Genomic DNA, 12,531 nt, shown 5'->3' on the forward strand with positions numbered 1-12,531 from the left:
CTGCATTGAGCAGCCGCGTTCAGTTTTTAATTGTAGTGTCTGTTCTTTTACTGAACTAAATGATTTTTATTACTATAAAAAATCAAAACGACGGTGGTGCTCGGTGACGTGGTGGGCAAGTGACGTAACCGGTGTTGCGGCTTAACACCGGTATCACCGTCAGCAACATCTATCGCGGCAAGCCTAATACTCAGATGGTTTTCTTAATGAGACTCAAGAGTAATTGCACAGAAAAAGAGAGTCAAAGTCACAGCAGTCAATAAGAAAACAAATAGTCTGTGTTACCGATGTTGAGCCTCAAGCCGCTGCTCCAGCTTCTGCTGACAGAGGACGGCATGTTTCCTCCTCGGGGCCTGCTCAAAGCCCGGCTGAGCCTGCAGGGCCTGCTCATAGCACAGCACGGAGTGATTATACTCCCCCAACATCTACCAGAGAGACAGGAGGAAGGGAGAGAGATGCAACAAGGAAGTGAGTGTCATTTGATACAAACAAGGAAATCAGATACTAAAGAAAAACTGCCATTTCCTGTCCAGTAGAAAGTGCATGTGCACAGAGGATTATGAGGACGTTCAAAAACATTTAAAAATGGTATTTTCAGAAACTATCCCTCTTCTTCAAAATGCTGCACTCACAGCGTAAATGTTGCCCAGGGTGTAATGGCTGGTTAGGAGATCGGTAGTGAGATCCAGAGCAGCGTGGGCGAGAATGGCGGCGTCAGCCGAGAAGTGTGCTCTGTGAAGTATGTTTGCCATATTGATGAGAGCAACATCTTTGTGCTGCCTGCAAAAAGAGAGGAAGTACATGCAAATTTATGTAAAACAACGTATGCAAGGCTTCGCGCAGGTGACGAAACACTGATTTCACTGTTGATAAGCTATGCCCACTATACATCTGCCATTTGTATCAATGTGCCATTTCACTTTACCTTGGAGAAAAATGGAGGGCACGGACCACACAGTCCACAGCTCGCCTGGGTTCATTCTTCATCCGCCAGTAGAAGGAGGCCAAGTTATAAAGCACCCATGAAGAGGAATTCTTAGAAAGTGAGAAAAAGACAGTCATCATTAATCTTGAGAAATTACAATTTCAGCTGACTTCTGTTATTATCTACAAGCCTTTAAAAACGGCAACTTAGAGGAAAAACTGAACCATAAAGGAAAAAAATATCATGCAACCTTAAAAATTCCTGACATTTACTGTGGTTAGAAGAAGGACTCGGCTTTCTAAGCAAAGATGCACAAAGTAAAACACTTTATGCGTCTTAAAAAATATTTATTAGCTTTGATTTTGACAAAGACGCCTTTGTGACTCAAAGCTAAAAATGTTCCTTATTGTGCATTTTAATGCTGGGTTTCATCTTATGAAGCACAATAATCTTATATTAGGAGAACATAACTACAAAGATTTCCAGTCACTATAGAAAATACTACTTTTCCAGCCTAGAAATCACAACTGCAACATTTCAGGTGAGAACCCTGAACTTTAGAAATCAAGCAAATCAACTTACTTTTAGAAGGGCCTGGTGTATCCGATGCCCAATCTCATCCACACTCTGTCCCAGCTTAAGAGACAGGGAGGTAAAGATTGGGTCATCCTTTGAAAGCAAGGGTGATGTTAAGTTTACCTTCTCCTGTACACCCTGAGAGGGAAAAAAAACAATGAGCAAGAAGACAATAAGCCCATGCTCGAGAGTAAAGTTGGCATAAAATGAAAATTCACCTTTGTATTTTCTAAATGCATCTTATAGATCTTAATGTTAAAAAATTGTTTCATTTGTTGATCACATAATGTTAAAACAAAATTACATAACTGGACCTTCTAGAGAAAACAACAGACTTCATAAACATTTAGTCTAAAAAGTGTAAACCCTACACTGCAAGCTCACATTCATTTGACTCCATTTTTAAATGCTATGCCCACATCTCACATTCCAATCAACAATGCATTGAACCAAGTCCCCAACTCCTACATTTTCCTGTGAAATATTTTGAATAATTATGATATCTTTAATGTTTTTGAAAGAAGTTTATATGTTCATCAAAGCTGCTTTTATTGAATAATAAATGTATATAAATCAGTATATTAGAATGATTTCTGAAAGATCGTGTGACACTGAAGACTGGAGTAATGTCTGCTGAAAATTCAGCTTTACTACAGGAATAAATTACATTTTAAAATATATTAAAATAGAAAATAGTTTAAATTGTAATAACATTTCACAATATTACTGTTTTTACTGTATTTTTAAAATCAAATAAATGCAGGCTTGATGAGCATAAAAGTCTTCTTATAAAACCTTTTAACCAGTAGTGTATCTATGGGTAAAGCTTAAAACACTCAAAACACTCACCCTGAGGTGCTGAAATGCATGAATGCTATAAGGGAGATCCAGAATTTTAGCGCAGTCAGGTTTTTCCAGGTCTGGAGGTAGAGGTGATATCTGATCCAAAAAATCCTCTGGACTAGAAAACCGCAACAATAAAACCATAATGACGTATTTGATAATAACAATTAAAATAATTACATAAAAACACAAGCAAACACCACTTACTTTATGTCTTTGCTCTCCAGGGATATAAAAGTGCCATCATAGAGATCCAAGTCTCCCAGAGGAACTTTAGCTGTGACACAGTCAGCATCCTCTTTATAATGTCGCTGCTCTAAACCAGTATCCCGGTCCTCGTTCTCTTCAATGTGAATCTTCTGAGCAACTAGCTGTTTCTGCAAAATGTACAATAACTCACTGTCAGACAAGCGATTAGGGAAGCATACCTTTACTTCTAGAGCTGCCTTCTTCAAGACAAAGTACATTGTAAAAGACCCTTTTAGGTTATGATGAATGTGAGGCTCAACATCACCTCTAACTTCTTGAGGTAGTTCACACGAGTCTCTTGTTGCATGAAAAGAACTAAATGGTGGGGATGTTTCAAGTTAAGAGGAGAATCCACCTGAAAAGGAAGGGGAGCATGAAAAAGGCAAAGGCAAAATCAATGCCGCACACATGCTTTCAGCAAGAGTCACTATCGGACAGATATTAGGTCAGAGATTATTAGACATCAAGAAGCCAAATCAGGCTGATGATCTGGACAGTATTATTGAATCACTACACACTAGTGCGCTGTTATATCGTGATAAGCAGCAGACAACAGCTGTCAACACATGAGATCGACACACGCATCTGTCTGACAGCTGTATAAAGCAGTGTTAGTGAGTAACAATCAGATTAGAAAGCTACTGTTGACAACTGTTAATATCTTGTCTTGTAAATATAGTCTAGAGAGCGATGGAGTGACTAAACACGACAGAGTCGCGTACCTGCTGCTGGATTTTGCCGTCCTCTGTCACCACCCAGTGCGTGGTGGCTCGCGCAGGCTCGGCCAACAGTATACAGATAAACACCACCGCCGCTCCGCGAACGGAAGGGCTCCAGAACCGTTTATTAGTGTAATGATTGCCTATGCTATTGCTCTTGTCATCCGCCATCTTTTTACCGTCTATCCATTCAATCCTAAAGGTTCGCGTCATTCACCACAATCTGCTTCCGGGTTACAGAGTGACCCCGCCCCCAAACATTCGCCAAACTCATTTTATTTTTCCAATTAACGTCAATAATAAATAATTTTTTATGCGTCTTAAAAAATATTTATTAGCTTTGATTTTGACAAAGACGCCTTTGTGACTCAAAGCTAAAAATGTTCCTTATTGTGCATTTTAATGCTGGGTTTCATCTTATGAAGCACAATAATCTTATATTAGGAGAACATAACTACAAAGATTTCCAGTCACTATAGAAAATACTACTTTTCCAGCCTAGAAATCACAACTGCAACATTTCAGGTGAGAACCCTGAACTTTAGAAATCAAGCAAATCAACTTACTTTTAGAAGGGCCTGGTGTATCCGATGCCCAATCTCATCCACACTCTGTCCCAGCTTAAGAGACAGGGAGGTAAAGATTGGGTCATCCTTTGAAAGCAAGGGTGATGTTAAGTTTACCTTCTCCTGTACACCCTGAGAGGGAAAAAAAACAATGAGCAAGAAGACAATAAGCCCATGCTCGAGAGTAAAGTTGGCATAAAATGAAAATTCACCTTTGTATTTTCTAAATGCATCTTATAGATCTTAATGTTAAAAAATTGTTTCATTTGTTGATCACATAATGTTAAAACAAAATTACATAACTGGACCTTCTAGAGAAAACAACAGACTTCATAAACATTTAGTCTAAAAAGTGTAAACCCTACACTGCAAGCTCACATTCATTTGACTCCATTTTTAAATGCTATGCCCACATCTCACATTCCAATCAACAATGCATTGAACCAAGTCCCCAACTCCTACATTTTCCTGTGAAATATTTTGAATAATTATGATATCTTTAATGTTTTTGAAAGAAGTTTATATGTTCATCAAAGCTGCTTTTATTGAATAATAAATGTATATAAATCAGTATATTAGAATGATTTCTGAAAGATCGTGTGACACTGAAGACTGGAGTAATGTCTGCTGAAAATTCAGCTTTACTACAGGAATAAATTACATTTTAAAATATATTAAAATAGAAAATAGTTTAAATTGTAATAACATTTCACAATATTACTGTTTTTACTGTATTTTTAAAATCAAATAAATGCAGGCTTGATGAGCATAAAAGTCTTCTTATAAAACCTTTTAACCAGTAGTGTATCTATGGGTAAAGCTTAAAACACTCAAAACACTCACCCTGAGGTGCTGAAATGCATGAATGCTATAAGGGAGATCCAGAATTTTAGCGCAGTCAGGTTTTTCCAGGTCTGGAGGTAGAGGTGATATCTGATCCAAAAAATCCTCTGGACTAGAAAACCGCAACAATAAAACCATAATGACGTATTTGATAATAACAATTAAAATAATTACATAAAAACACAAGCAAACACCACTTACTTTATGTCTTTGCTCTCCAGGGATATAAAAGTGCCATCATAGAGATCCAAGTCTCCCAGAGGAACTTTAGCTGTGACACAGTCAGCATCCTCTTTATAATGTCGCTGCTCTAAACCAGTATCCCGGTCCTCGTTCTCTTCAATGTGAATCTTCTGAGCAACTAGCTGTTTCTGCAAAATGTACAATAACTCACTGTCAGACAAGCGATTAGGGAAGCATACCTTTACTTCTAGAGCTGCCTTCTTCAAGACAAAGTACATTGTAAAAGACCCTTTTAGGTTATGATGAATGTGAGGCTCAACATCACCTCTAACTTCTTGAGGTAGTTCACACGAGTCTCTTGTTGCATGAAAAGAACTAAATGGTGGGGATGTTTCAAGTTAAGAGGAGAATCCACCTGAAAAGGAAGGGGAGCATGAAAAAGGCAAAGGCAAAATCAATGCCGCACACATGCTTTCAGCAAGAGTCACTATCGGACAGATATTAGGTCAGAGATTATTAGACATCAAGAAGCCAAATCAGGCTGATGATCTGGACAGTATTATTGAATCACTACACACTAGTGCGCTGTTATATCGTGATAAGCAGCAGACAACAGCTGTCAACACATGAGATCGACACACGCATCTGTCTGACAGCTGTATAAAGCAGTGTTAGTGAGTAACAATCAGATTAGAAAGCTACTGTTGACAACTGTTAATATCTTGTCTTGTAAATATAGTCTAGAGAGCGATGGAGTGACTAAACACGACAGAGTCGCGTACCTGCTGCTGGATTTTGCCGTCCTCTGTCACCACCCAGTGCGTGGTGGCTCGCGCAGGCTCGGCCAACAGTATACAGATAAACACCACCGCCGCTCCGCGAACGGAAGGGCTCCAGAACCGTTTATTAGTGTAATGATTGCCTATGCTATTGCTCTTGTCATCCGCCATCTTTTTACCGTCTATCCATTCAATCCTAAAGGTTCGCGTCATTCACCACAATCTGCTTCCGGGTTACAGAGTGACCCCGCCCCCAAACATTCGCCAAACTCATTTTATTTTTCCAATTAACGTCAATAATAAATAATTTTTAAAAAATGACCAATGTTATGCCATTTACGTAAAACGCTTGTTTTAAACTACTATGTTATAGTCACGGTCAACGCAACTATAATTTATTCCCTTCATTTTTACTCAAAGAACAATAACATATTTTAACATAATTAATAACCCATAGTAGAAAAAAGTCAATAAATGCCAAGTATATAATTATACGTACAACTCAATCACACACATTTTGGAGGCATTAAATACAATACCCACTATGTAATATAACGTACCAATTAAATTGACTTAGCAACACAAAGTTGGGGTTTATATTTGTAAATTTGCATTTATATATCCGATATTACATGAGACTTTATAAGTGAAATAAATCTGTGAATCGAACAATTGTTTTCCCAAAAAATTGCAGTTTTGTAAACTTTGTATTTATTTATTGAGGTTTTTTAACTTTTTTACTTCTATAAATGCAGACTTCCCTGCTGAAAAAAAAAAACAATAGAAAGCATCACAGAATTTGTAATGGTTTTTACTGGTTATAATGGGACTTGTATTGGTTTAAATGGAAACTGTAATGGACCCTGTGGGTCTCTACCTTTTTTACAGTCTATGGTCTCTACTAGTAATTGGTCACCTTCTATTGGTGGCTTGTTAGAACCCTAAATCCTAATGGAATATGTCCCCAAACACACTACAGAAAACAATTAATGGTTTTAATAGTTAAAAGCTGATGGTTTGTAATGTTATTTGTAGTGGAAACCATTAGAATATCAGTGATGGGGTTTTTTTCAGCAGGGTTGCTTAAAATCTAGATGTAGTTTAAGATTTAAAACTTAAAATCTTTAATCTTATTTTTTTAATATTTTTGGGTAGTAACCATGATTTTTCCAACTGATCAGTTTTCTGCTCAAAAACAAAGATATGTAGAATACAGAAGTCCTAGTAAGATTAAAGCCTTCTATTATAGTGGCTCCATTATTAATATTCGTTATATAATTTACCCGTTATTTCGATCCATTTTTTAAGTTGCTAACAAGTTGCTAAATAAGAGCAACAGCTGGATGCGAATTTACATGCTTGAGAAATATAACAACTGTTTAAAGCCATAAATTATACAGAAACTTGTTTGGAATAAAACAGAATTCAAGATTCAAACATCTTAGATATTAGGAACAGTAGAAATAGTTTGACTAAAATAATGACAGGACTCACAGAATGTTCAAAAGAATACTGTAATGTAGTGAATTGTAGAATATAATAAAGAATGCAATAAAGATTTTATTTTTACATTGTGCAAAACATTCAAAAGCAACAATAAAACACACTGTGATTTTGACAATATTGCCAATAATAAGAAATAACTAGTACTTAATTTTTTTTTAAGTCTTAATTTGTTAGGAACAGCTGAGCAGTTGTAACATTAAAATACACATTCATTTGTTACATTACAAGTACATATAAAGCAGTGCTTGTCCTAGTGTTAAAATGAACATACATGTAGAATCCCAAGAAGAGACATTTAAATATATATAGTGCCATGAAAAGGTTTTTTCCCCCTTCCTGTTTTTTTTTTTTTAAGTTTTTGCACATTTGTCACACTTAAAGGGTTAGTTCACCCAAAAATGAAAATTAGCCCATGAATTACTCACCCTCAAGGCATCCTAGGTGTATATGACTTTCTTCTTTCAGATGAATCCAATCGGAGTTATATTAAAAATTGTCTTTGATATTTCAAGCTGTTTAATGGCAGTCAGTCCGTGTTGAAGTTCATCAGTCCAAAAGAAGTGAAATAAAGCGCATCCATCCATAATAAAAAGTGCCTCACACAACTATCCCTTTAAAAGATTCAGATCATCAAACTAATTTTAATATTACACAAAGATAACCCAAGTAAATACAAAATGCAGTTTTGAAATAATGATTTCGTTTATTAAGGGGAAAAAAGCTGTCCAAACATGCCTGGCCCTATGTGGAACAAGTAAATGCCCCCTAAAACTAATAACTGGTTTTGCCACCCTTGGCGGCAACAACTGCAATCAAACGTTTGCGATAACTGGCAATGAGTCTTTCACATCGCTGTAGAGGAATTTTGGCCACTCTTCTTTGCAGAATTGTTTTAATTCAGCAACGTTGGAGGGTTTTCGACCATGAATGAACTGTTTAAGGCCATGCCACATCATCTCAAGCGGATTTAAGTACGGACTTTGACTTGGCCACTCCAAAACCTTAATTTTGTTTTTCTTGAGCTACTCAGAGGTGGACTTGCTGGTGTGGTTGGGATCATTGTTCTGCTGCATAATTCATGGTTCCATCAATTATGGCAAGTCATCCAGGTCCTGAAGCTGCAAAGCAGCCCCAGAACATCACACTACCACCACCATGTTTGACTGTTGGTATGATGTTCTTTTTATGAAATGCTGTGTTGGTTTTATGGCAGATGTAATGGGACACACACCTTTCAAAAAGTTCAACTTTTGTCGCATCAAGTTTTCTCCATTAGTGGATAATGGCTCTGACCGTGGTTCGCTGGAGTCCCAGAGCCTTAGAAATGGCTTTATAACCCTTTTCAGATTGATACGTCAACTATTTTGTTTCTCATCTGTTCTTGAATTTCTTTAGATCGCAGCATGATGTGTTGCTCTTTAAGCATGCTTCACTTTGTCAGACAGGTTCTATTTAAGTGATTTCTTGATTCAACAGGTCTGGCAGTAATCAGGCCTGGGTTTGGCTAGTGAAATTTAACTCAGCTTTCTAAAATAATGTGGTTAATCACAGTTCTTTTAATGATTTAACAGGGGGGGCCAGGTGGGTTTGGACAGCTTTTTTCCCTTAAAGGGGTCATATGATACGATTTCAATTTTTCCTTTCTCTTTGGAGTGTTACAAGACTGTATTACCTTCATTTACATATAAAATGCATAGCTAAAGCTATAAAGAACAAGAACCCAGAACCCATAAGCCATCATCTAAAGATCCCAGTCCTAATAGCAGAAAGTGTTGCATGCAGTAGAGTTAAAGCTGAATGATGGTTGAGTTCAGGATTTCAGGTACATGTTTTGATTTAGATGACTTGGAGAGGTCTCGCTGTGACAAGAAAATGACAGATTAAGAGACATTTTGACATAAAAATATGTATCTGAACACTGATATGAAATGAGGTTACTCATAATATATACTGGATATATTTACAGCCTAAAAATATTAAAGACAGAGTGACAGATAATGGCAGTCAGGCATTAACTGAATTGTAAATAAATAGAGACAGTCTTGGTTAGAAGTGTGGATTAGGAAAAAAAACAGCCCAGTTCAAAGAGAGGCCAAGAGGATGTATAAAAGCGCAACTAATCAGATATTATACATGCAACACAAATGCCTTCAGAGGTCCATGAAAACTTTATTTGTTTGTATAAAATTATATCATATGGAACATGTCCTACTTGCCTGTTCTGTTTAAATTAAAAGATTGTAACTACTGTATATTAGATATAATTTGGTAAGTTCAGTAATCATTTAACAATGTACAGTCAGCCTATCATTACTGCAAAATAAACCCCTTTAGGGTAATACAGGACCCTGTCAGTCTTGATCAACCCATAAGGGGTTATTTATCAATAATTACCAACTGACTGCATTGTCCATACATACTTTATAAAAGTGTTTAGCTAAATATATAAAAGTGTTACTTTTATTATACAGTACAACATAAGCAAAACAGCGTTAGCAAATCAAAGTGTGTTTAAGCAGTGTGTTTAACCATACAGTTAAATAGGCTAAATTTAGGATGTTTGGAAATAAATCTCTAACAAACCTTGATTATATGGATTCAGGCTTGACAAATTCCTTTAGAAACAAGTTTTTTATTAGCATAACATTATGCCAGTATCATATATTTTTTCAATAGGCATTTACATACTTATACACTTAACGGAATAGTTCACTCCAAAAAATGAAAATTTGCTGAAAATTCATTCACTTCTAGGCCATCCAAGATGTAGATGAGTTTGTTTCTTCATGGGAACAGATTTGGAGAAAATTTAGTATTACATACTTGCCCACCAATGGATCCTCTGCAGTGAATGGGTGCCATCAGAATGAGAGTCCAAACAGCTGATAAAAACATCACAATAATCCACACCACTCCAGTCCATTAATTAACGTCTTGTAAAGTGAAAAGCTGCATGGTTGTAAAAAAAACAAATCCATCATTTACACAGTTTAACTTTAAACTGTGGTGTCTAGCCAAAATACAAGTCCATAATCCATAATAATGCTCCCTCAAGTCCATCCCCTGTTGTCCTCTCAAATCAAAAACCACAGATATGAGACTGTTGTCTCTTGTAAAGAGTGCATATTTCTCTCCGGATTCAGACAAGATGACTTTTTAAATGGAGAAAGCAATATTATGGATAGAGGAGTTTAAAACCTCTTAATGATGGATTTATCACAGTTTTTTCAAGAAATTAATTGATGGACTGGAGTCGTGTGGATTACTTGTGGTTTACTGTGATGTTTTAATCAGCAGTTTGGACTCTCATTCCGATGGCACCCATTCACTGCAGAGGATCCATTGGTGAGCAAGTGATGTAATACAATTTTTTTTCCCAAATCTGTTCTGATAAAGAAACAAAGTCATCTACATCGTGGATGGCCTGAGGGCAAGTACATTTTCAGCAAATTGTAATGTTTGGGTTTCTAAGGCTATTCCTGTCAAACACAATTCAGTTCAAGCTCTTGCTCTCTTTGACCAGACTGTGAGTTACTGATGGAGAAGATGAAGACGAGTTTACCTGAAATTCTGAATAGGTGCTTGCGACAGAGTTAATGCTGAAGTTACGCTGTGGACTAGCTGTTACCTTCGTCATCCCAGCCACACCACCAGTTAGATGACAGATATTCTCCTTATTGCATTCTAGCAAACCTTGATGAGGAGGTTTGCTATGGCCTGGAGTCTTCACATTACCCTGCTTTGAAAAAAGTAACACATTAACTTTGTTAATCAGTAAAGAATTGGGCAAATTAGTTCATTAAAAGCTTGAGAACAATGGTGTTGTTATGGCCGTGGCATGCACTGACCTTGCTTTCTAAAATCGGAGGACGCGATATAGGAGAATGACAGACAGTACCACCAAAGACAGATCGGATAGTGCTGTTAGAAGTGCCAGTACTGGAGGTAGCGTTTAGCTGAGGAAAAGCCAAAGAGTTAATACTGAAACAGCCATGCATTCATTTAAAATGTAAAAAATGTGTGCATCAAGGTGTTTAATGAGAATAAAACCAACATGAACACCCACTTTTCACAACCCAATCAATTCCCAATGGATAAAATCAAGTCCTGCCTTGCATGTTTTATATTGCAATACTCTTTTCACTTAGAAATATGACACATTACATGTAAAAAGGGCTGTGAACAGGGTTTCACATTGACTTTAATTCTGCTGTCTTCATCAGGAAATAAAATCCTATTGTACTTGCCTTTCGAGCTTTACAAGGTGTTGTGCTGCCCAGAAATCTTTGTTTAGTCGGTGTCCGGATCACAGTGCCATAGACCATGTCCTCCTCTGTCTGCTTGCTCTTCTTTAGTTGCTGCACGACAGTTATTGTATTATTAAAATCTATCAATATTAAATCTTCATGGTTTCAACTGGTCATTCTCTAGTAATGCATAATTCATAAATACAAACTACTCAGCAAATTTGGGTTAATGTATAAAATCTGAATTCTAATTCACAGCTCTGGAGTACAGGTATATTCCTATGCCCAGTAAAGTCAAATACATACCCGCTCCTGTTTTTCCCGCTCTTTCTCCAGCCGGTACGTCTCCCATTGATCAGTAACAAACTGCATGAACTTCTGACCATTCACCTGGAACTCTCCGTTCTGTTCATGTTCCCACTGTTCAATCTCAGCCTTCAGCTTCTTCTCAAGCTAAATGAGAGAGACTCGATTACTAATGGCTAACCTTATAACGTAATATACTACTGTTCAAAAGTTAGAGGTTGGCAAAGTTTATAAAGTCACCAAGATTGCAGTTATTTGATCAAAAATACAGTCAAAACAATAATATTGTGAGATATTATATTACAATTAAAAATAGCTGTTTTTCATTTTAATATATTTTATTCCTATGATAAATTACAGCTATATTAAATATAAATAAAGTTGAATTTTCAGCAACAATTACTCCAGTCCTCAGTGATCCATCAGAAATCATTCTAATATGCTGATTTGGTACTCAAGAAACAATTATATTATAATCAATGTTGAAAACTTGTGCTGATTAATATTTTTGTAGAAGCCATATTCATTTTTTCAGGATTTTTTTATGAATAAAAAAAGTTCAAAAGAACATCTTTTATTTGAATTAGAAATCTTTCAAACAATGTAAAGAATCCTTGCTGAATTAACGTATTAAAGGGGTCATATGATGCAATTTCAATTTTGTCTTTCTCTTTGGAGTGTTACAAGCTCTTGGTGCATAAAGAAGATCTGTAAAGTTGCAAAGACTAAAGTCTCAAATCCAAAGAGATATTCTTTATAAAAGTTAAGAGTCAACCACACCTACCTAAA

At 36.5% G+C, this 12,531-nt stretch overlaps 3 protein-coding genes across 3 annotated transcripts in view; 1 reads left to right on the plus strand and 2 right to left on the minus strand.

Annotated features, from left to right (window-relative positions):
• The window catches only part of ttc17 (tetratricopeptide repeat domain 17), a 19,682-nt gene extending 13,813 nt beyond the window's left edge, over positions 1 to 5,869 (minus strand). The window contains exons 1-8 of the mRNA XM_016540980.1: positions 5,687 to 5,869; positions 5,230 to 5,319; positions 4,923 to 5,092; positions 4,722 to 4,833; positions 3,879 to 4,010; positions 926 to 1,035; positions 633 to 780; positions 286 to 425 (exon numbers count right to left, since the gene is read on the minus strand). Coding sequence (XP_016396466.1) covers positions 286 to 425; positions 633 to 780; positions 926 to 1,035; positions 3,879 to 4,010; positions 4,722 to 4,833; positions 4,923 to 5,092; positions 5,230 to 5,319; positions 5,687 to 5,854 — 1,070 coding nt within the window. The 5' untranslated portion in view covers positions 5,855 to 5,869. The remainder of the gene's footprint in view (positions 1 to 285; positions 426 to 632; positions 781 to 925; positions 1,036 to 3,878; positions 4,011 to 4,721; positions 4,834 to 4,922; positions 5,093 to 5,229; positions 5,320 to 5,686) is intronic.
• Positions 5,870 to 8,857: 2,988 nt separating this feature from the next.
• Positions 8,858 to 12,531, minus strand: part of LOC107730223 (protein regulator of cytokinesis 1-like) — an 8,863-nt gene continuing 5,189 nt past the window's right edge. Inside the window, exons 5-9 of the mRNA XM_016540981.1 lie at positions 11,743 to 11,889; positions 11,437 to 11,547; positions 11,038 to 11,145; positions 10,752 to 10,925; positions 8,858 to 9,048 (exon numbers count right to left, since the gene is read on the minus strand). Coding sequence (XP_016396467.1) covers positions 8,977 to 9,048; positions 10,752 to 10,925; positions 11,038 to 11,145; positions 11,437 to 11,547; positions 11,743 to 11,889 — 612 coding nt within the window. The 3' untranslated portion in view covers positions 8,858 to 8,976. The remainder of the gene's footprint in view (positions 9,049 to 10,751; positions 10,926 to 11,037; positions 11,146 to 11,436; positions 11,548 to 11,742; positions 11,890 to 12,531) is intronic.
• Positions 11,703 to 12,531, plus strand: part of LOC107730237 (guanosine-3',5'-bis(diphosphate) 3'-pyrophosphohydrolase MESH1-like) — a 16,387-nt gene continuing 15,558 nt past the window's right edge. Inside the window, exon 1 of the mRNA XM_016541007.1 lies at positions 11,703 to 11,707. The gene's annotated coding sequence lies outside the window, so the exon portion shown is untranslated. The remainder of the gene's footprint in view (positions 11,708 to 12,531) is intronic.

This window comes from Sinocyclocheilus rhinocerous, unplaced genomic scaffold (genome assembly GCF_001515625.1).
Source record: "Sinocyclocheilus rhinocerous isolate Xijiao unplaced genomic scaffold, SAMN03320098_v1.1 scaffold368, whole genome shotgun sequence".
In the NCBI taxonomy this organism is placed as follows: Eukaryota; Metazoa; Chordata; class Actinopteri; order Cypriniformes; family Cyprinidae; genus Sinocyclocheilus; species Sinocyclocheilus rhinocerous.